The sequence below is a fragment of the Daphnia magna genome, linkage group LG2 (genome assembly GCF_020631705.1).
Source record: "Daphnia magna isolate NIES linkage group LG2, ASM2063170v1.1, whole genome shotgun sequence".
NCBI lineage: Eukaryota > Metazoa > Arthropoda > Branchiopoda > Diplostraca > Daphniidae > Daphnia > Daphnia magna.
Genome location: NC_059183.1, coordinates 5,725,304 through 5,748,621, shown reverse-complemented (window position 1 = coordinate 5,748,621; position 23,318 = coordinate 5,725,304). Strand labels below are relative to the sequence as shown.

The window sequence follows — 23,318 nt, the reverse complement described above, 5'->3', positions numbered from 1 at the left end:
TCGTATGATTCGTATCAGTATCACTCACTTGATCACGTCACGATTCATGCATATTCACGCTTGCTTTGCTCTTCTCGCAAGACGCAAGCATGGTCTAAGATTAGAAATGTAATCTATGACTCTGACGCAAGCACGCAACATCAAATTCAAATCAAGTCACCATCAACCGCATCAACCTAAGAAAAAGGAAGCCTGACAACGCCGTAAACTTGACTTTCATTTTCAACGAAGAATTTGGCGGCATTCTGCTTTTTATTACAGTTAAATTTGTGTAGTTTCAACAAAATTGGAAAACCTGACGTGGAAAATGTTTTCATGCTAAATAATATTTTTCTTTGTGAATAGTTCACCGTTTCTTATAAAATGCCCCCACTAAGTCAACGGACGTCTTCGTCGGGCCATCATGGTTTCACCAAAGGGGCCATCGTGAGAATTCACTTGAAAGATTTTATGTAAGAGAACCCAAACAGGGCACTATTTGTTCTGTACTTATTTCCAAACATTACTGTCATAGGACATATAATGAAGTGGAGTTTATCCCAGGGCCAAATCTCAATTTGATCCTTGGTCCGAATGGAACAGGAAAGTCTACTATCGTTTCTGCCATATGCCTTGGAATGGCTGGGAAACCAAGTACCATAGCTAGAGCTAGTAATGTAAGCATCTGTCATAGTTGTTTGTTGATTTGAAAATCACTTGTTGCACACTAGCATGCGGTTTTTTGTGAAAATGCAGCTTGCAGGCTATGTGCGTCACGGAGCCAATAAAGCCACAATTAGCATAGAACTTCATAATCCTGATGGCCCAAATTTTTCTGTTGCAAGAGAAATAACATCAGAAAACAAGTCCACATGGAAATTCCAAGATAAGGCTGTCAGTAGTGCTCAAGTAAGAAAAAAGTAAGAAATTGTTCACTAAACAATTTTTTAGAATATTTTACTATGCAGATTGAACAAATTATTCACAAACTTCATATTCAAGTTGATAACCTTTGTCAGTTCTTACCCCAAGAGCAAGTTCAGAACTTTTCGCGTATGAAAGACAAGCAACTTTTGATTGGCACGATGAAAGCAGTTGGTACGTTTTTCTGCTTCTTTTAAATTCTAAAGCTATCCGTTTTGTCAAGTTATAACTTTGTTCACAGGAAAACCTGAATTGGAAGAACAATTTGAAGAGGTTAATAGTTTTTGCTGATACCTTATAGACATTTTGTATTTTAATATTTAACACCAATTATTGACATAGTTGACGAAGATGCAATCAGCTCTTGGAAGCGAGTCGTTAAATCAAGGAAAAGACGAATTAGAATTAAAGAAACTTCAGGAGGAAAATGAAAGATGGGAAAGTGATGTTAAAAGTTTCAAAGAAAGAGAGAAATTAAAAAACAATGTTAAGACCATGGAGAAAAAAAAAGTGTGGCTTACATACAAAGAAGAAGCGCGCCATTTTATAGAACTACAAGAACAGGCAAAGGAAATAAGTGGGAGGTATGATAGAGCTGCTGCCCATTTCCAGCCTCTGGAGAAACAAATAGCAGAGAAAGAAAAAACATTGCAAAACACAGAACATGCTCTCAGACTACAGGTACCACAGTTCCAAATTACAATTATTGGCTACTGAAGGGATTTCAAACTTGAAATCCAGTTTTCTGATCTCACTACTTGGTCTACAGCGGGAAAAATTCAACCAAAAAATGGGATCATTGAATCAAGAATTTTTCCGTGTCGATGCCTACAAGCAAAAAATGGAAACTTATGCTGCTGAACTGCAAACACAACGACTTGCTGAAAGAAAGCGTATAGAAAATGAAAATAATTTTCGTCAGCAAATTTCCAACTTAGAGAATGAAATGGAAGAGTTAAACGAACAAGGTATGTTTAATAAGGATTCCGTTTAAGAATGCATTTTTTGAAAAAGATTTTATTGTAGAACACTCTGTCGGTGATCGTTTAAGAGAAGTGGATTTTAAATTGAAAGAAATCAGCCCCCAAGAAACAGCAGTTGCACAAAGAAAGCATCAAGTGACAGAAGAAATGCGCCGGATAAGAAACGAAATAGTTGGTAATATCAACATAAAACGTTTACTACATTAAACATAGATTGAACTTAAAAAACAAAAAAATTTGCGTATTGCTTTTCTGCAGAGTATCAATCCAAAATAAAAAACATCGAAGATGTAGACAGAAATCGCTTAAATATGCTCCGAGGAGAAGGGCTCACGCCGATTTATCATGCAGTCATTTGGCTACGTGAAAATAAAAACAAATTCCGAGCTCCAATCTACGAACCACCTTTAATATCGGTAAGACAACATTTTTTATATTTGTTGTTTTGAGAGGTGTTCGCTTAACTATCCTTTCAATTTACAAATATATGCAGTTGAGCGTGAAAAACAGCGCGATGGCCATGTATGTGGAAAACAGTATTGGCTTTAACGATCTGAAGGCGTTCTTCTGTGAAAATAAAGACGACAGTAATTATACTGAAACAATTAATTACTGTTATGCCCATTAATTGTCTTTAATTATTATTACAGTGAATGACTTGATGAAGATCCTCCGAGAAGAAAAGAATCTAGCAATCAATGTGGTTCACTCACCAAGAAATGACAACGAACCTTCAACATCTGAATTTCAACCGAGAATGGCTATTTCTGATTTAAAGTAAGGGAAAAAGACCATTTTATTTAACCAATAATTACTATAATTTTGGATCAAACCTCAAAACAGGAAGTTAGGGTTTTATTCGTTTCTTCGTGAATTATTCGTTGGACCCGAGCCTGTCGTTCGTTATCTTTGCAAAATGTACAAAGTTCATAACATTCCAGTTGGTGATCACACAACTTACGAAAATTTTGGTGTTATTCGAGACCAATATGGTTCGCTGTTTCCCACTTTCTTTGGAGGTATAAATAGCAGTTTCGAAAAAGTATTCGGCATGCATACTGTAAATTTTCTTCTTTCCATGTTGTCCTTTTTATATTCATGTATTCCAGATAACAAATTAATTTCAATCAGAACTTCGAGGTATCGAAGAGATGCTATAACCCAAGTGTCAGAAGTTCGCCCATCACGATTTCTTGGCCAATCCGTAGATGTGCATGCATTGCAGCAACTCCGTGCAACAATTGCAGAATTGGAACAACGAATGGCAGAAGCAAAATCGGCTCATGATGCTATTTGCGAAGAAGAGACTGTAATCAACAGAACTCGTGAAAACTTATTGCAACAAAAAAGAAGTTGCCAAGCAATTGCGGCTAATCGGCGTGTTGTAGTATCGCGACTTGAACGAATACGGAACCAGTTAAGAATTTCTGAGAAGGATGCAATCGACCTTGATGCTGAAGAACGAAATGTTAAACAAAAGTGCGGGGTAAGAACATCTCTTTCTTTTTCCGAGATCTGTCTATCTTTTCATTGCCGTTTTCCTTTTGATCAATTTATAGGTATCTGTTCGCACCTTCTGTGGAAAAATGAAAGACTTATCTGCCATCGTAGAGCAGCTTCTAGTACTGGACAGAGAAAGGGAAGCCCTTCACATATTCATCGATATCCTTCGCCTAGAAATTCGCCTTTGGCAAACCCAGTTAGCACATAAAAAGGAGCAGATTAAGGTGCTAAAGGTAAGATTTACAATTGAAGTTAAGTTAAAATAATATATTATCCATAGAAATCTACGTTCAGGATGAGAAAGACGCAGCTGATCGTTTGGCACGAGAGGCAAAACTAAAAGCAAAGCAAGCCCAAGAAGACTGTTTTCGAGTTCTAAGAATCAGACACCGAGAAGAACTGCCGCATGACTTGCGTGAAGAATTTGACACACTCCCTGCTACCATACCCGAACTCGATGATGCAATCGGTAGTGCAAATGCAAGAATTCAGTTAATGGGAAGAGCGGATGAACAGGTTCGTACAGATGAAGGTTTCTGTTCTCATAAACTATACCCTAAATAAAATTTTTCGTTTAAGATTGTACGTGACTACGAAGAAAGAGAAATCCTTATCCAACAGTTAACCCAAAAAATTTATAACCTGAACAACCGAGCTTCAACGATGAAAGAAAAGATGTAACTTTTTTGTTTCTAGTTTATTTCAATTTTTCTTTCACGTTGGTGATTTTATTACAATCATCTATTTTCTAGGGAAAAATTGAAAGGAGAATTCCTTCCTCCTTTGCTAGACTTGGTGTCTCGCATCAACAATAGTTTTGGTCGATACTATGCCAGTATGAAATGTGCAGGTGAGGTGTGCTTGTTTACCGGCGAAGGAAATAACGGGGTATAGTTTTTATTTTGAATTTTCTTCTTAATACTTTATAATAAGACATGCATTTACTCTCTATGTAGGATGATTTTAAGAACTATGGCATCAAAATTAGAGTTAAATATCGTAGTTCCGAGCCACTGCTTGATCTTTCAGCTAATCACCATTCCGGCGGAGAAAGAGCGGTTGCCACTGCCCTCTACATGTTAGCTATGCAAGAGTTAACTCAAGTGCCGTTCCGTTGTGTTGATGAAATTAATCAGGTTTGGATTTTGACGGAACAGCCATCGGGTATAAATTGTACACTGCAATAACGAAATTTGTTCCGCTAGGGTATGGATCCAATCAATGAGCGGCGTGTTTTTGATTTGCTTGTCGAAACGGCTTGTAGGGAAACAAGCGCTCAATATTTCCTCCTTACGCCAAAAGTAATATCATTAAAGATGAAAGTTTAACATCGATTTTACAATCTTTTTTTTTACTTTACAGTTACTTCCCGGTCTTGATTACAGCCCAAACATGAAAATTCATTTTGTGCAAAATGGTGAATTTGTCTGCAACGAATGGAAAATAGACAAACATCTGCAAGCTATTCGAGCCATGAACGGCTAGTGATGTAGTTCAATAATTTTTTTAAACATTTCGTAAACGTGTATCCGATTTACTTTGAGTACTTTTCGTCTGATTCAGAAATATACGTGTTATTCTGTTTACGTTTTTGTTATCCGCGTGAGATTTAAAAAAGTTGTTTCAATGATTACCCGTACATGCCATCTAGGTATAGCCAGCACAGCAAATAAAAGTGTGCAATCTAAAAAATAGTTCGTCTGCTTCGATTTTTTTATTTTTCACAACTACACGTGCGTTACCTGATTGACAATCTTATTCGGTAGAGCACAGAAAATTCGTTGTTTGTTGTAAATTTCTTTTGTAGAAAATACGATTCAATTGCAATGACTTCGTGTCAAATATGTAATGCGCAAGATTTCAAATACAAGTGTCCTACTTGCTTTATTAAATTGTAAGTACATCCCTGTATTTAATATGAAACCATCAACATGACATATTTTTTAGATAATCCTATTTATTTCCGTGTTCTCACCATGTGCAACACTTTCATTGAAATTAATGCAGCTTATTTTTATTTCTTACTTTAGCTGCACTGTCCAGTGCTTCAATGTACATAAAGAGTTACCCTGTGAAAAACCTGCTCTTGCTCCTCCGTCTGAAAATCTCCCTGTTGAACATCCACCTTTGACTTACAGATTTCCAACCGCTGACACGGTGCCAGTTGAAAAGCTACAGGCATTGGGTATTTTATTTGTATTGCAAAATCAGGAAGTATTAACTTTTTCTTTATTTTCTCCAGCCCATAGTGATGAACTGAAAGAGTGCCTGTCTAATCCACATGTAAGAAATATTCTGAAATCTTTGGTGCAGAGCCAAACACCAGAAACATCTATCACAAATGCAATGAAGGAGCCAATATTCCTTGAATTGGCTCATGCTTGCTTAAAAATTGTTGAGCCAGAAAAATTTCAGCATGAATTAGGTAAGAGATTTTGACGACAAAAGTTCCGTAAGTTGTGGGAAAAATAACTATTGGCAAACTCCTGCGTGGAGGAAACGGAAAGTGGGTTCTTTTTCGGCACCATTAATGGTGATTTCATTCGTCGTCGTTGTAGTTTGCAGCTAAAAACAAATTCTGGAACTTATTGGGAAAAGACTGGCACTTCTCCAGCCTCAGAGAGTGCCAGAATGTCACTTAAAATTTATGAGACTCGGTCACGCAATAACGAACTTGGGTAGCTCCGAAATGTTTGAAAAATCGAAAGATTCCGATCGGGGAGCAATGTCATTTTTATGACCGAAAGAGAACAACAGTTGGCTAATAGAAAAGAAGGAAACGACACTTTTCTTTACTAACCCTCTCACACGTCACGACGTGTTATTATTCCTTTTTGTTTCCGGGTCAGACGTTTGTAATCATCTCGATTTTAAAGTTAGTTTTATGACGCCTACCACAATACCAGACGGTGCGTATCGAATCCTTGGCCAGCGGTTGGGAAAGAGAAAAAAATCTTATCCTCTGGATGTCGAGGTATAATTTCTCTCGGTGTGAACAACCTCAAACTGTTAGGTGGCTGTTGGATTGTCCTTTTGTTATCCTCATCACGTTGCTTGATAAATTTATGTGTGAGTAAACCGATCACAATGGGAAAACTTTCACAACGTTTTCGTTGTTATAAAGTTGTATTTGTCTCGTACTGCTTAGGGAAAATTTTAAAAACCATAGAGTAGATCGAGTCGCTAGTATCCCTATCAAGAACTGTCGTATTTCATTTCTGCGGCTTTTTTTGTGTGAAGAATTTCATAATTGACATGGCGCTAGGAACGTACGGAAGACTTTTCCTAATCTGAACGTGTGCCAAGCTGATACACTGCGACACAGCGAAGAAACGATAAAAAAAAATAGCGTACTGTTCATAAATTCTCGTTTTGAACGAGGCCGTCTGTGGGAAGGTATTTAGAAATAGGGCGATAAGGAAGGTAAATACTGGGAGCTCTCTGGCGGAAACGAGGAAGCACTAGTTTTTTGTTTTCCTGTTCTACATGTCCGCAAAGTAAATTGTTCCTGTTTTAAACAGCCGCTTTGTTTTGGTCGTGAACTCTTGTGTAATCGATTGGGGTATACAGGATTTGCTTATCTGACGGCACATGAAGCCTTTCGACAGTTCCTGCACGAACCGCATGTAATATACTACCACGTCGGGAAGAAACAAGAGTCCGATGAAAAAATAGAAAAATAAATGTTTTAAGTATGGGGTGGGTGATTAGGTGGATAATCGACTCCCGGGAATTGTCGGGCGCCGTTATTCGAGACACCCTCAAACCGTTGATTAAATTACATGTGTTGTACTTACTTGCCCATCAAATACCTCCTCTCCACCCTTCAACTATCAGATTTCAGTGGTTTGCTTGTCGCGACGTTTTCCCCTTGAACTTCTCATTTTTTGTTGTTGTTGAATAACTTAAAAGTTACACGAGTTCCATTGTTGGCGTGAATTCCGACCGCCAGTGCCTAGACATTGATGAATGGTCAGCTATTTAGCAATGGATAAACACAAATTCTTCTATCTGAGTGTAGAAATACTAGACACCCTTTTTTCGATTAGTTATTCATCGTGTGACCTCATAGGATTACAATTATTTCAGCCTTTTTTATTTTTTGGTTGAGGCACAAGTTCTTTCTAATTGGAGAATGTCGGACTGAGGTTTTCCAGTCCCGTCAGAAAGATCCACGTGGCTTCCGGCTTTTGGAATAACAGAAATAGCCAGCAACCTAACAGAGATCGAATCTTCTTGAGCTGTTTAGTCCTGGGGTATTTTTTTTATGTTTTTGTTTATCTTATCTTATTTAGTTTGAAGGGTAGGGGGTGGCAGAGAGTCTGCTCGGGTTTCGTTTTTGTTTATGAAAAAAATATTTTCAAGGGGAGAAAACGAGAGCCTACAATTCTTAAGTGCGTGTGTATGTTATTTTCCTGGGCGACGAAGAACACACCCCTCTTTAGACATGGTGGGCTAGGCTTCTGTATGAAAGTTTTCATTTCTTCATTACCCCGCATATTCAACCGGATTCCATAGGTTTTCGTTGAAAAAGCTGAAATTCCGATTTCGTTATTGCCTTTTAGGTAACTTTTTGTTTCGATGATTGGGAAGACAGGTTTTTGCAGCAGATGAATATTTCGGTCACGTTTCAGGGTGAAAAACAACTCTGGATCTAAAATGTGATCATATAATCAATCTACGTCTGTCCAGAAATTCGTTCTTTTTTTTATTTATGGGGCTTTTACCTCTTACTTGGGTGGTGTTACCATGGTTACGCCAATATAAATACCAGACAAAGCCATTGTCTGGGGATATCCTATATGGACCTCTTTCTGTAGCTGTCAACCAAACCATAGGCCTGAAATTCTCCCCCTTTTTTTTTCTCGAAACACCCTAAGGTCGTTACAAATGGTCTAGGGTCAACCCGTCAAAGATGAGGGCCGAAAGCCAGAAGAGGGCGTCGCTTGCTATAGTAGTAGTATGGCGTCTCCCAGTATCGATCTCCTTTGTTGAAGACGCTCCTTGAAAATACAAAAGAATCTCTCTGATTTTATCAGAAAAAAACAAACAAAAACATTCTTCCTTCCGATTCGTGCGTTGGCTTTTGGCTAGATGTCCCAGAAAATTGTTATCTGGTTCGTACAATATTTAAGTTTTGTCGTCTACAAGGAAATTCGATATCTGATCAACACGAGTGATATGCGGTTGTAATATGTGGGGAACTTGTTATTGGGGGGTCTCGTATTCGGATTTGTTAAACTTCATTGCTTTTTATTTATTTTTATTAGATGCGGATGTGGATTTGGATTGACGCCGAGTGTATTTACGAAGGGAATGTTGTTCAGGCAGTTCAGTTCTACCGGCAGGCCAGTTGGATCGCGAGTGCCGATGGGAGCAGCAGCAGCGTTGCCGTACCGACGCTGTCTGGCTTGACACCACATCGACATCCTTCAAGTCTTCAACAACAAACAATAACAATCAGCCTACACATTTGGGGCGTTGAACTGTTTCTACTGCTGAAAAATTCGACTCTATTGTATGTCTCTCTGTGAATGTGTATACTTCAAGTGCTTCAAATTCTTGGTATTTCTCTGGCTAAAACACGCGTAAGTTTCTATTTCCTTTTTAGTTCATTACATGGGAAGGATAGATTTTTGAATGGCGTTTCCTCGGCATCAAGGAGATAGCGGTTGGTTGATGCCGGAAGGATTTCATCAACTCTTGAGACGATATTTGTGGTTGTCTGGTTTCAGCCATATCAATCTTCAGGTTTTTAGATTGTTACTAAACTGTTCTTTTCATTTCACACACACACAACCACGCAGGCTTTTGAAACTTCCTCAGCCGTGGAAGTTCGTTGCCTAATTTCAATGCATCCGTCCCGGAAGTGTTGTCGCCGGATGGCAAAATTTCAAAAGTGATTGTTTTTCCAGAAAAAACAACAAAAAAAGGATATACCATAAAAACATTGAAGGTTGTTGTCCCAGACGAAAGGGGAAAAGAGGATGAAACGGCCGACTTGTTTCAATGGTCTGCTGGTGATCGCGACTCTAATAATGGTGCACGCCGAGTGGGTTCAATCCCATCCGTTACACACACGATTCGATCCGGCCCCTCCAGAGTCGAACCTACGTCCGCGCAGGAGCACGCGCGACATCAACGACAATTTGGTGAGAACCTTAAACCAATTCTCTAGCACGGATTTCACTTTTTGCTTAACGTTCGTGGCCGTCTGTCCCCTCTCGCGAAAATTTTCAATTGCATAGCTCATTTTTCAATGTGGGCTGCACTACTTGATGAATTGGTATAGACATGATTAGCCATCAGCTGGTTTCTTAGTTGATTTAGAGCCAGGCGACCCCGTGAAAGGAGGACCTTGACCAATCGCCATGTCTGGTTTCTGCAACGCGTGACTCACGAGCTTTTCGTAGAATGTTCCGACGAAACACATCACAAGAAAATAAGAAAAATACGTATACTTTCAAAGGGGAAGTACGTGAGATGAGCCACGTTTCAGGATTATGCTTGGCGCCAGCATATGTAAATGATTTAGAATTTATACCTGCGGCACAATCCGTTGTTTTAACAGCCACCCTATTGGGATTCCCATTGTAGATTGTCATTGTGCATGTAAATTTTTTTCTTTCAAGCTTGTTTTTGATATTAGTTAAATCCATTTTCAACGAAAAAATGGTGAGCTCCCGCGCATCTCATATGTTATTTTTGAAAGGGGGGGATTTTTATTTATGACGTGCCACGTTCTGGATACCTTCCTATTATCTCGATCATTTTTTTTTTTTTCCTTTCGTAGTCTCGTGTCATGGCTCACATTGTCAGAAGGCCACTCTGAAATGATTTAAATGTTGGAGAATGAGAGAAACGATGAAAAAATAGAGAGAGAGAGAGAGCGTCTATGAGAATCACGGACAATGAAATTTTGGAGGCCATAGCCACTTTCACGCGTGAAACCTTCCTTTTAATGTTCTTGTTTTTTTATTGAATCGATGACGTCATTTGGAAATCTGAAGAAGTTTTAAAAAAACCCCAATCGAGGTGATCTCGTCCTACATGATTATCGAATTTTAAAAAACGCATCGGTTCGATTCCTTTTGAAATTTTCGTGACAATCTGCGTTCGTGATAGACGTCGAGCCCCAGTTATGTCTAGCAACTTGTATTCAGACCGTCTAATTGTGACGACTTAATTTGGAAAGCCCGATTCCGGCTAAAAGTTTTTGATTGTTTTTTATATGGCGATGGGTGCGGTGCGGTTCTACTTCCATATCAGCGATTTGAAAGGGGCAACGTGAATGAAACTTGACAGGTTTTCCGGGTCGTTAACTCGTACATACAAACCCATCATTCATTCCATAATAAAATTAGTCGCTTGGTCAATTTTTTTGTTTCCAGCTTTCGCTAGGTCAGCAAGAAAAAATTACATAACTTTCCTAATTAGGTTGCATAGGATAACCGCAAAACATTAGACATTTATGCTATAGAGTAAAAGTAGGGAAAGAACGATGGCCGTAATGGATTTGCGCTGGATATAGCAGAGCCGCGTGAGTCACCATTGCGTTCGATATCGACCTGCGTTAGATCTACTGACGTAGCATACAACGCCACCATAGTTGCCGCACCCTCTAAGGAACCCATAAAACTCTTTTTTCGGAATTGTGAATCACTCTCAATGGGAGAACCTTGAACGTGTTTAAGTTGAAGGTTTTGTTAGGGGCGAAAAAAGAAAACTTTGTTCCTCATTTCCGGGCATTATGTTCAATCATAAAAGACAAGCCAGCATAAAGGGTATGTTTTTTAACGGCTGTGTTCCGGAGAGGGGTTGCAGAACATCGGTTTACCAAGGTAACATCCACCACACTCTACACACAACTTGTAGCAGAACAATAGGCGAGAAAAACAGTAAAAAAAAACTATGTAACAATAGAGTATATTTATAGAGAGGGTTTTCTACCCCACGCCGATATGTGCATTTAAATGTCGGCCATTTTGGAACAACAAAAAAACGGGCGAGTTTAAAAATGGGTAAGGGTGTCCGTGTTTTCTTCGACACCCAAACCTCTCTCTCTCTCTCGATGTGTATTTTAGGCATCACGAACTTTCATTTAGTGCTCGCCGATGTATTTAGGCCGGCTAGGGACTCAGTCGTCAATGACCCAACATCATGAATCTGCTAGACCTAAAGGAAACGATCTATCAACGGTTGTTGTTGTTTTCTTTGGCAAAAGTGTTGCTACTCCAATAGATGTTTGGCACCGATACAGAACCCTGTTGTCTCGGCAACAAGACATCAGTTGTCATCAAACGAAAAAAAAAATTTTGTTTCACTATTATTTCGGGATTTCAAAGTAAATTTGGTTTTTCGACACGCTGTATTGCCCATAAAGGTGGCCAGGTATCCGTTAGAAAAGTCAGGGGAAAGCCTGATCATTAAGTACTCTGATAAAAGAGTAGGGCGTATTCCGCGCCCGATGGCAACAAATCCTCCGCCCGTCCTGCTAAACCGCCATCCGTTCCATTTGACGATGAATTTAATGTGGTAATGATGGTGACGCTGTATGTTTTTCCCTCACGAACACATTCCCTGGAGCTTATTCAGTAGTTTTAAAAGCCTCGTGTAGCGTACCGTCGTGAACGAATGACGAACGGCTGTTTGAACAACTGCCACAGACGACCAGATGTCTGTCTCGTTCGATGCCGACACGCAAAGACTCCGCCCCACACCGTTCCGCTCATCGATTTCTCTATCACATGATAGAGGATGAACTTTGCTCCTATCTCTCTAGTGTGCGCCGATTATTTTAACGAGATGGATAGTGACATACTTGACTTTCCAGGACTAAACAGACAATTTTCCAAGAATATTTCTGAAGAACGCGGAGGAATTTTTGTTCAGTCAGAACGGAAAATTACGGAAGAGACAGTGTGGGTGGATGTGATTTTGCAATGAATAGAGTCAGAAGACTGGAACCCGGATTTTGGCCATTGCTGAGCTATTCTTGTCGGCCCACCAAAGTTTTGGGAACAGCTGGGCACGGCTGTCACAATTTTCAACAATCGTAACAGACACCAGGTGGATGAAGCAACACAGAACGTTTTTTGCGAGAACGAAACTCAATGTCGGACAAGCATTTTAATTACGTTATTTTTTTTTTTGGCCCATCAACGGTTACTCAAAAAGTCTCTTTCTATGGCCAATTAGGAGACTAAATATGAGAATGGTCGGTTAACTGTATATGGTCTGGATATATGTTCCCAATAAATTCATGTCTTAAAGCCTAACCTGATGTCGGATATGGTTGGGGTGCATTGACTTGCGGTCAGCGAGTCTACTACGTTCACCCGGCATTTCCGCCTTCAAATTAGATTTTTATATGGAAAGTTTCTGCTTGTTTGGTTCTTATTTTGCACTGTGGCTTCGAATTAGTGTTTAGAATTGACTAGAAGACGGCACACAACTGAAAATAATTCTTTCAACCGAAAACAAAAATCTACTTTAGCAGGTGCATAATACGACTTTGAACAAGTGAAGCAGAAATGAAACAAAATTTGAATGACCACGACGTGATTCGAACACGCAACCTTCTGATCTGGAGTCAGACGCGCTACCGTTGCGCCACGCAATCGATGTCTTGACTCTTCTTTCAGCTTATAAATTGGAGAAGACCGTCAAATATGAAAAGCGTCTTTCAGCGATTCTGCTTTTCGTTATGAATCTAGCAATCCAGAATCAAACATCATCAGCTTTATATATAGCTGTCAACTCAGTGATGAAGCAATCTGGTCAATAAGCAGACACCAGACTTGTTTCTTCCCAAAAATGTTTATCAGGGCATAACTGTTCCTGCCCAGTTTCTATAAAGGCGTTTATTGTAATATTTATTCGACTCTTCAGAGAAATCTGAAAACAATTCGATGAAATAGCCTTTCCAAATTTTATGCATGTGTTCATTATACGTGCAGTCGCTTGGTGTCGATTCACCGTGGAAACCATTTGGTTTAATTAAAAGAAAACTTCTATTTTCTATAAGGTTAAAATAACGAGTTTTGTTTACGTTTTCAATACTATAAATGGAACGGATATTTTCTCCACTCGTTCTGGGAGGTATCGTTAAGGCTTGGCCCGGAAACACATAATAGAGTGTGACGCATTAAATGGACAGTTTTCTTTTTCTACTGCGGTAGTCTTTTCTTTCATTGTCTGTTTCTTTTCATTTTGAGTTGAATAGCTTTTTTTGGTATGACCTTATTCGGCTAAGACATACCAAAAACATGGGAACTGCCTGAAGTGGTATGATTTCGACAGCTTTATGTTTGACGTTATAAAAGTAGACATTCTTTCAACATAACTTATGTTGAAGCTTCTCGCGAATTCCAAAGTAATAACTGAAAGCAAAACAAAAGGGTTTAAATTTATAATCGAATATGATGGAACCAAATATAGTTTTGTGCATGTATGTCTGTTTAAATTAAAAAAAAAAAAATTAATCGATCTTCTTTTCTTTTAATAACAGCTGATGTTTTTGATGAGCTTCGGCTACTTGCCACAGTCGGATTTAGAAACTGGAAATTTACGGACGGAAGACCAGGTCAGGGATGCCATCAAAACCATGCAGGTATGGCCCAATGGGTGATCCACTCTGTTGAAATTCTTTTTAAAGCAACTGTGATGGTATAAACCTAAAATTTTTTATATAAGAACATTTTTTAAAAATCAAATTACCAGGGCCAACTCTTCTCGGGTTTTTCATTTATTTGGTTTTCTTTCTAAATGCGAGGATGAACACTAGAATTTAGATAGATACATTCCGAAGCTGTTAACAGGCCCATCCATCAGATGGTATTGATGTCAAGCTGCTCAGCCTTGCATCTCAAAGCTTCACATCGTTTGCATAAAAAAAAAAGAAAAAAAGAGGAATGACGATATTTCCTTCCATTCCTAACCGATTGTTAATCTCCCGTCGATTTACGTAGTCACACATCAACGAACGCATTGTTTTTCTGATTGTCAGCTTCCTTTACAAGAGAGATGGAGGGATATACCGAGAAAAATTTAGAGTTGGATTTGTTGTTGTTCCGAATTATCTTTCAGTCAGGAGATAAGAACATGCTATGAATGACATGAATATTGATACTGTATACAGGCTTTTGCCCATATTCCCGTAACGGGAATAGTCGACGAGGCGACACGTGAGCTGATGAAAAAACCACGCTGTGGACTGCCCGACATCAACTCTGACTCTTATCGAGCAAAGTATGGCTATCACTTTTCTTTCTGTGTTTTTTCTACTCTTCGCGAAACGTGAATGGCGATCAAGCGGATCCTATTTCGTTGAAATTTCCTGCACGTCGTGTAAAAAACGACCACTAGATGGAGTTTTAAATGCACGTGCTTGCTCACTTGAATAAGTTTCTCATTCGAGTCGTGTTTCGTTTCGCTCAACGTTACCACTGGTTAATACTAAAAGGAAATTTGATTCTCTTTTTGTGTGAAGACGGTCACTGGGTAGCCGAGAAGAACGCGAGACGAGACATAAGCTGCGACATCAAGCTTCGAGGACTACGCGGAATAAACGTTACACTGTCCAAGGTCAACGATGGCACTACACCAATTTGACATGGAGGTGAGACACCTTTTTTTCCCATTTTTGCCTCCATTTTTTGTGTAGTATTTTCCGGTTAAGAAGAAAGAGAAGAAAAACTTACCCTCTTGAAAAGCCCCCAAACTGTTTTTACAATCGTTCGTTTTGGCAGACCCCTTCGTTATTTTATACTAGCTCTAGGCTTTTGTAACTGCCCGGGTCATGTGTTGAATATCAGCCCATAGACGGGGAACTCATTTAAGTTTGATGACTTTCTTTCGACCTTGACGGGCAATAATCGTAAGAAATCATTTTGAATAATAGGAAACAAATAGAGTTGAGGGTGTCACGCTATTTTAACAGTTCGGTCGTTATGGAATGTTTTATAGTCTGTAGCTAAATGAGTGTTTGGCTCAATTGACCAGCGATGGCTGAAGATATCTTTGATTTGAACGCGAAATTTTTGTTTTAGTGCTTTCTGTCTGGTGTAAGATTTACAACTGGCATGACCTCGTTTTCTTGCTCAGATGTTTTTGTTCCCACACGGTCTTTTCATCACCCCCGAATCCTGTGTTAAAACCTGAAAAAACTACGTCACATTTTACCCTCTACCACCGGGTTTCAAACTTTGGACCAACAGTTCGAAGGTTCTTTCCCTTTTTGTTTTTCTGCCACTCTCGAAAGATGGTCATACTTTTCTTCCGAGGTCATCGGCCCTTTTTTCTTTTCGCCTATTTGTCCCATACTAGATGGCTTTGAGAGAAATCAGATGCAATTAGAACTAATGTTGCCATTATCGATAAGATTTACCACATGTTGGAGATGGAAATGTGTGACATGGTTCCAGATGTCACTGCTTGACCTGTCAGTCAACACGTGAGGAATGTCTTTTGTTAAGAGGGTTTGTTGAGGGTGGATGGAAGAAAAGGGGCGGGAGACGCAACGACTAGGATTCTGATTGGTCGGGCAAAGAAATAGAGACGGGCACAGAGCGCAATTCTTCCATTCTTCTTCTTGCCCTTCGTCAGTTGCGAAGTGGTCGGCCCCTGGGATGGATGCTGTTCTCCAACCTCAAAGAGTTTATTGCAGAACTTTGAACTTTTTTTCTTTTTAAAATTTTTATCTGATGGGTTCGTATTTGCAGTTTCACTTTCAGCGACTTTCCTCGTTCAATTTGGTTGTGGTGTAGTTTGTAAACAAATCTGATCAAATCGATCACTTTCTGTTTTCGTCACAACCTCCTTGAGTGAGTGAAGTAGCGAAAGAAAATCATCGCCGTTATCACGTTTTACTTTGAAAATTGTACGCTCTTGTATGTTGACGAAGAAACATGAACGCGTTTGTTATGCGATATTTAGACCCAAGGTCCCTTTAAGCATTATGTCCCTTTTATTTCTCAGTCTTTTGTGCTTTCTGACGTGGAATTGAATAGGTCAAAGAAGCGCTTATAGAAGAAAAGAAAAAAAAAACGTGTGGAAATTTGGTTTCCCATAGGGGTGATATTTCACTCCGCTGTAAATACAATTTTCTGGCTTCAAACATAATGTAAACTTGACATTTAATAAACGGAGTTAATCAACAAGTCTGTTTCGCTCAAATGTGACCAGCGGAAGTAATCTCCATAATTGTGCGGAGAAGGGAGAGAGGGGTTCAATAGCAACCGACTGTCGAAGCGGGGGGGTTAGCAATTTTTTACAATCTTCCTCTGACCCATTTTTGACCAACCAGGGTGGGGGGCTGTATATACCCAGGTCGTTGAACCTTATTTTTATTATTATTATACATCTCCCCCCTTGAAAATAGAATCCCCCCTCTTTTTTTTCCCTCGCAAAACATCTGTGTTTTCCTTGTAAGAACACAGTTCTAAATTTTGACGGTTGTTGAACCTTTTCATGCTTTTTGATGTAACTTGAAATGAAGCAGAGGCCTACAGAGAAGCCATAAAAACAGAAAAATAAGACCCGCATTCCATTAGGTCACTGGATACTTTACGTCGAGATTCTAATAACGCTTACGATGTGGCTGTGATGCGTAACATGATCTTGGCAAAAACTTGAATTCCAAAATGTGTTTTTGAATTCTTTCACGTGATCAGAAAGCGAAACCCAGTCAAACTGTTTTGTCACTCTTCGTTCTATTGATTTCGAACAAAATTTATCAAATCGTTTTAACTAAGCCAGAGATGATATCTCCGCAGATGTCGGAGATGAATTTTGAATAAATCTTCTGAACCAAACGCTTTTCTAATAAATTTGCTCCGAATATAAACGAGTACTTAATTAGTAGGTTACTCCGAAAAACATTGATGCGGGTGTACTGTCCTGATTGCCCTTTATTTAGCTCTACTTATTTGTGAGCAACTGCTGACTGACAACATAGGGGTTGAATTGTTAATACTTCAAAAAGAATATCTTTGCGCGTGATGTGTCCATCCTCTCCCTATGCACGAGGGTCTTACTGCCTCGGTATTAGAAGGGAAAAAATTGAATTTCCCGCTAGTGTTACACATCGTTGATTGGCTAGGACTTGCTGAAGTCGTATCCGGGGAAAGGGGGCCTTATCGTGGCAGCGTTCTTTAGGCGCAGAAACACAAGAAAGGAAACGTATCTACCGAACGGATGTGGGCGTATCTGCGCAAGGAAATTACCAGGACACGCCCATGTCAGGAGACCAGCGACGAATTTGACATCTGTTGCTAATTTCTAGTTAGGATTTTTTGTTTTTGCAATGGAGTCTTAGTTTCTTCATCGCCTCTCACTAGAAACATCTGGGAAACATCAACATTATTTTTATTCACGATGAATGAGACATTTGAGACTATTTTTAGTATCTCTATAAATTTATTTTGAATTCAGCATAATGAAAATAATCTTAATCCAAACATTTTCATTTTTTTTTTTTTAACAGTTTACGGAGAGGAGCAAAATCCAGTGACATGGAGAATGGTCAAATCCGCTACCAGGTGCACCGGGCCCTCAACCTGTGGCAATCGGCTTCCCGGCTCACCTTTACTGAAGTCAACCATGACGATGCAGACATCCGTGTCTCGTTTCACTCGTCAGTATCTCGTTTCTTAATTATCAGTAAACCAGTTAAGCCTATAATTTCTGAAGGAAACCTTATTCTTTTATCATAGGGGATTCCATAACGATGGTTATCCGTTTGATGGTAAAGGAACGCTGCTGGTATAAACAATTTTAAAATTAACTTTAAATCGAAAGCGTTTTTATTTCAATCATTTTCAACAGGCCCATGCCTTTTTCCCCGGTTCTGGACTTGGTGGGGATGCCCATTTCGATGACGAAGAACCATGGGTCCCAGATGAAGCCAATCAAAGTAAGTTTTAATGTATTTCGTAAAGGAAGTACACATGATAAGATTTTTTTCTTTTCTTTTTGGCATGGAACCAGATTCGGAATTGAGCTTTTTTGCCGTAGCCGCCCACGAATTTGGACATTCCTTAGGACTTTCTCACTCGTCTGTTCAAGGCGCCATTATGTTTCCGTATTATCAGTCAGTGGATGGAAATTATTCGCTTCATTCGGATGACATTACCGGAATTCAAGCCATTTATGGTACGATAAAAGACGAGATAAATATCGTTCGCTTGTACTCATCATTGGAATTTTCCGGGTTTTAACAGGCAGTCGAAATGAAGGCCGAGTGACTAATCCGGCTTTACGGCCGACTACGACAACGACAACCACTCGTACTCCTAGACTTCCAGACAAACCAGAAATTCCTACCAAACCCACTCATCCGACAAAGAAGCCCATCCATCCGCCCAAACCCCATCCTCGTCCTCCACACGCAGGGCGTAAGCCCAGCACATGCGATACCTCATACGACGCCATCTCTATCATAAGGCGTGAACTATTTATCTTCAAAGACAAAGTAGGCTTTCATGATTTTGTTTTTACCTTAAAAATGGAAACACCAATTAAAGACCTGTTGGATAAATTATAGTATTTTTGGAGAATCGGTCCTAATGGATTGGAGGCCAATTACCCGGTGGAAATTGAGCGTTTCTGGAACAATTTGTCCTCCAATATGTCTCACATTGATGCCATCTACGAGAAACCGTCTGGTCAACGAGAAATGGTCATCTTCATCGGGAAACAGTATTGGATTTATCCAAACAATGATCAAGGACGTGGACCGTTTCCGTTGACCGATTTGGGTTTACCTGCCAACCTGGAAAAATTGGATGCAGCCTTCGTGTGGGGCCATAACGGAAAAACCTATTTCTTTAGCGGGACAATGTATTGGAGGTAAGCAAAATTCAGTAAAATACGTCGTCCTACAGCGATAAACATGCAATTTTCTGGGAAACATAGATTTGATGAAGAAACGGGTAAAGTGGAGTTAGACTATCCTCGAGATATGTCCATGTGGAAAGGTGTACCCTATAATATTGATGCTGTTTTCCAGCATACAAACGGTAAAGCCTTAAATAAAAAATATGATGAGTATTTTGCCTATAACGATGAGTATCGATTGTTTTCCGTTAGGAAAAACATATTTTTTCAAAGGCAAAGTTTTTTGGGAGTTTAACGACAGGCGGATGCGGGTGGCCAACCCTACCCCGTCTTTATCGGCTCCCTATTGGATGAGTTGTCCGACCGGGATGCAAACTCTAGAAGAGGATTTGAACGCGGCGAACAGCGAAGGCCGTTATCAAGTAGTCGATATTATTGCTTCTTCGAAAACAATTTCTGCAAGCCCTGCTGCTGGGCTTCAGTGGTGCTTATTCTCTTGCCTCTTACTCTGGTGGTTCGTTGACGATTCATGGTAATAAATATAATAAAAATCTTTTTTAAGTTTTTGAGAATCCGCAATTTTCATCTGTGATAATATACCACTTGAACTAGAGCCACCTTCTCTGAGTAAACATGTTATTATCTAAGATTTATTTGCACGTGCTTGTTTATTCCTAATCCTTATTTATTACAATGCCTTTGGTTTTTTAGTAACAACTATATTTCCTCCCTATATAAAATAAATGTGTCTTTTTTTGTAACAGGATAACTATAGACTGCCACTTTGCTTGAATATATGTTGGGCATTTGCTGAAAAATATGTAAAGCCGATTCTTCTTCACAAATGAGAAGCTTTCATCGGAGGTTTAACAACCAACTGCCACCAATCAGGACGCGCACTCATACTGGACGCCATGGATTCTTCTAAATGACGATAAACTTGACCGTCGGAATGTCCTAGTGCAGAATTAAGAGCAAAGTCTGATGGGGCGATGGCGTCGACTAGGGCGACGGCTTCAGGTTTCAGTCGTTCACATAACTGCTCTATAGCCGCTTCCAGAGCTGCACTTGTGTTAGGCTGGAAATATCCTCCTTGGGTAAGGGCTGATATGTTTTTCATCAAATTTGTTGCACCGAACAAGGCAGTTAGCAACTTCAATACAGCCCGCAACGGCTCGGGGATGTTTGGATCGTTTAGCAGCCTCAACATTCTGATCAAGAATAGAGCTTCACAATAGGCGATGCTCAAAGGGCGATAGTAATATGCTTGCGCTTGATTTTTGGCAGAAAAAGCATCGAGCTTTTGCCCCATTAGCTGCTGGACTCTGGCCGCCGTTGAACGAAGTAGATGGCATACGACGAACTGGTAGGCATCCAATAAAGCTAAACAGATGGTGAGGGTCAGATCGTGCTGAAATAATTGGATTAATCTATGGAGTACCTTGGGGTTCAAACCATTGGTGCGGAGCATCTAAATTGCATTTAGATTTAAGAATTGATTCAGCAGAGTCCAGGTAGGTAGCAGAACCAAGTGGGGTGTAAGGAGCGACACTCTGACGACGCTGGACCAGTGACCAAAGGTTTAAAAGCCAATTTGCTGTCTGTTGGAGCAACACGTTATTATCACCTTCATAGGTGCAATTGGCATCGTTGTCCTCGCGTATGTTTCCCAGTCCACTAGCTGTGAAAACCAATAACTAAACGCCTCATGTAAAATTGATCAAAATGAGATTATGTACCCGCTAGGTATCCATGACCTCCGCAGGCCTCTCGACATTCTTGAACTCCATTTTGAGCAAACCAAGCTGACAGAGGTTTGGCCGATGACGATACGGCGTGAATCTCTGCCCCGACCGCAGCCTTGTAGCAAGAAAAAAAAAAAATTTTTTTTAAATATTTGAATAAGTTGATAACGCATTTTTTTTTTCTTTTTAAAAATACCAACTGGTCTGGATCTTCTTTGTTCATCATTGCTCGCTGCATGTCAGTAAAGTCTTTGCGGAACGTCCGAGTAAATTGGAGCAAGACATAGGCAGCTCCCTGATAAATTAAGGAACGATTTAGTCAGTCAACCTTCAATAACATGATTTGATTTTCACTCTTACCAAGTAGGGAAACAAGCGCCATTGCTGTCAATGGTAAAAAGAATGGATTACAAATCCCTTTTGCCGGCAAAGCACAGCGTTTTACAAAACATTACCTGCAACTGATATTCTATTACAGGTAACTCTTCGTTGCTACCGTCTTCCGGCCCAAACTGCTGCCGAACAGCGGAGTAGCGAATCCCTACCGTAATAGCTTTGATTAGGTTGGCTGCTGCCATGCTTGCGATGCCAACGCGTCCAGCTGACAACGTACCCAACGATGCCCCTTCATTTTAGAAAAAAAAACAAAGATTAGTTAGTTGATATGCTCTAGGATTTGAGATATCACGGAAAACCCACCGAGACGCTTCTTCTTATCTTTGAAGGGCGATACATACGTGCCGGATTCATTCACGTCTCCCGTTCGATTAAGCAACGCAACGCGTGGTACACGGTACTGGTTGAAGAGCATCACCCTTTGTAAATACAGCTTAAGAAAAAGAAATGGGTCTAATTAATCAAAATAATTACCCATTGTCAACGCCATTTAAGCCAAGTTTTTCCCCCATGTCACCAATTGTTACTCCAGGAAGGTTTTCGAATGTATTTGTATCACGAATCTGGATAAAAAATGCATGTAACCCATGATTTTCACCGTCGGGTGTGGACAGCGTAGCAAAGACGACAGCATGGGTTGCAGTTTCACCTGTGTGGATGGGTTGGATGGTTGACAAATAAATTATTTATTGCATATTTTATACAAAAAAAAATAAAATGATTACCCAAATTTCCAGCCCAACATTTTGCTGCTTCAAAATCAGGGGTATGCAGCACAAACTCTTGAGTTTTCACATCAAATGTAGCTGTAGTTCTCATTGCTTTGGTATTGGTGCCATGACCTATTTCTGTTAGACAGAAACAAGCTCCAATCTAAGGGTATGTATTCATCCCCCAAAAATAATATTTGTTTCAAATTTATCATTACAATTGACAAGTTGAAGTGGCTACCTCTTTATTCATTAATCTTTGGATATCATTAAAATGTCTTTCTGAGCCCATTCCATACAATGCTGACATAGCAAAATTGTAGAGCAATTGGAGTTTCACAAGGACACTCCACTCGTATTGTCCAACAGCCATAACAAAGTTGTCAAACTATTCAATAGAAAAAAAAAGTTGTAACAAAATGTTTGCATATTTTATTGGGGTATAAATTCAAACCAGTTCTGGTCTTCCCACCATATGCCTTGTTGGCATAAAATCATACTCTGCAAGTTTCCTAGCCCTTTTAAAAGCAATATGACGAGCTTCTTTTAGAGTAGGTTTGGAAGTATGGTGGGCAAAGAGAGGGTCTTTCTTGAGGGTAGACCATATCTTATGCTATTGGTAAGATCGTTAGTTGTATGAAAAAAGGGGCATAGTTAACTTGAGTACCTTCAAAATCAAAGCATCCTTGCCTTGAATCAATAGACACATTTCCTTCCAATTAAATGAAGCCTTGCTTCTGTATCTGCAAAGAGGCCCAGGAGGGAAATCTTTCAGAATTTCTTTTAATTCTGGTTCCATTGTGAATATTATGGCACTACAGTCAATGCTACTAGACTTTACTAAAATGACTTTTCCAAAGATGATGTTACTTGGCTGGTTTTTTATCAAAACTATCTACGTGTAAATCGTCTCGATAACAAGTTTCAATCAAGTTTGCATAAACACTATTCGTTATCAAAATAAACAAACAAATAGGAGACAACAGCAGACGACACTGATGTCACTACGTTTTAGCTCGATTTCGACCTTCCAACTTCCAAGTGGAGTTCTATTTTCCAGTTAGCTGCAATTTGATACTACTGGACTACTGGTGTCAGTCACGTCTGTTGATTTTGAGTCTGACTGACATGCGATTATTAACAGCATATTGTTTAGAATTATTTCAACATTATGACTTTAAACTCCCTTTTCATCCATGCTCTGCTGTACTTTTCTATAAGTAACTACCGCTGCCATCTTT

At 39.6% G+C, this 23,318-nt stretch overlaps 3 protein-coding genes across 4 annotated transcripts; 2 read left to right on the top strand and 1 right to left on the bottom strand.

Annotated features, from left to right (window-relative positions):
- The first annotated feature begins 209 nt into the window (after positions 1–209).
- Positions 210–4,975, top strand: LOC116915359 (structural maintenance of chromosomes protein 5). Its single transcript, XM_032920458.2, has 20 exons — positions 210–452; positions 515–656; positions 736–888; positions 948–1,077; positions 1,145–1,176; positions 1,246–1,584; positions 1,673–1,871; positions 1,930–2,061; positions 2,145–2,302; positions 2,380–2,473; positions 2,537–2,663; positions 2,730–2,905; positions 2,996–3,372; positions 3,446–3,622; positions 3,684–3,905; positions 3,969–4,066; positions 4,142–4,277; positions 4,346–4,525; positions 4,595–4,690; positions 4,752–4,975. The coding sequence occupies exons 1-20, from the start codon at positions 364–366 to the stop codon at positions 4,872–4,874; spliced, it is 3,180 nt and encodes a 1,059-aa protein (XP_032776349.2). The 5' UTR covers positions 210–363; the 3' UTR covers positions 4,875–4,975.
- A 3,397-nt stretch (positions 4,976–8,372) lies between these two features.
- Positions 8,373–19,781, top strand: LOC116915380 (matrix metalloproteinase-2). Of its 2 annotated transcripts, XM_032920488.2 has the most exons (14): positions 8,373–8,506; positions 8,660–8,977; positions 9,197–9,541; positions 13,900–14,001; positions 14,530–14,639; positions 14,881–15,009; positions 17,875–18,024; positions 18,104–18,152; positions 18,216–18,303; positions 18,378–18,542; positions 18,611–18,861; positions 18,934–19,238; positions 19,305–19,408; positions 19,479–19,781. In XM_032920488.2, exons 3-14 carry the CDS (start codon positions 9,377–9,379, stop codon positions 19,760–19,762), a joined length of 1,902 nt encoding a protein of 633 aa, XP_032776379.2. In that variant the 5' UTR covers positions 8,373–8,506; positions 8,660–8,977; positions 9,197–9,376; the 3' UTR covers positions 19,763–19,781. The 2 variants fall into 2 exon arrangements, with proteins under 2 accessions (XP_032776379.2, XP_032776380.2); XM_032920489.2 differs by lacking the exon at positions 9,197–9,541.
- A 94-nt stretch (positions 19,782–19,875) lies between these two features.
- On the bottom strand, positions 19,876–23,272 carry LOC116915377 (peroxisomal acyl-coenzyme A oxidase 3). The gene is made up of 12 exons (XM_032920484.2): positions 22,745–23,272; positions 22,532–22,690; positions 22,319–22,465; positions 22,093–22,240; positions 21,842–22,016; positions 21,671–21,786; positions 21,427–21,596; positions 21,332–21,355; positions 21,168–21,266; positions 20,966–21,086; positions 20,668–20,907; positions 19,876–20,609 (listed from the first exon to the last, which is right to left on the bottom strand). The coding sequence occupies exons 1-12, from the start codon at positions 22,874–22,876 to the stop codon at positions 20,065–20,067; spliced, it is 2,076 nt and encodes a 691-aa protein (XP_032776375.2). The 5' UTR covers positions 22,877–23,272; the 3' UTR covers positions 19,876–20,064.
- Between the last annotated feature and the right edge of the window lie 46 nt (positions 23,273–23,318).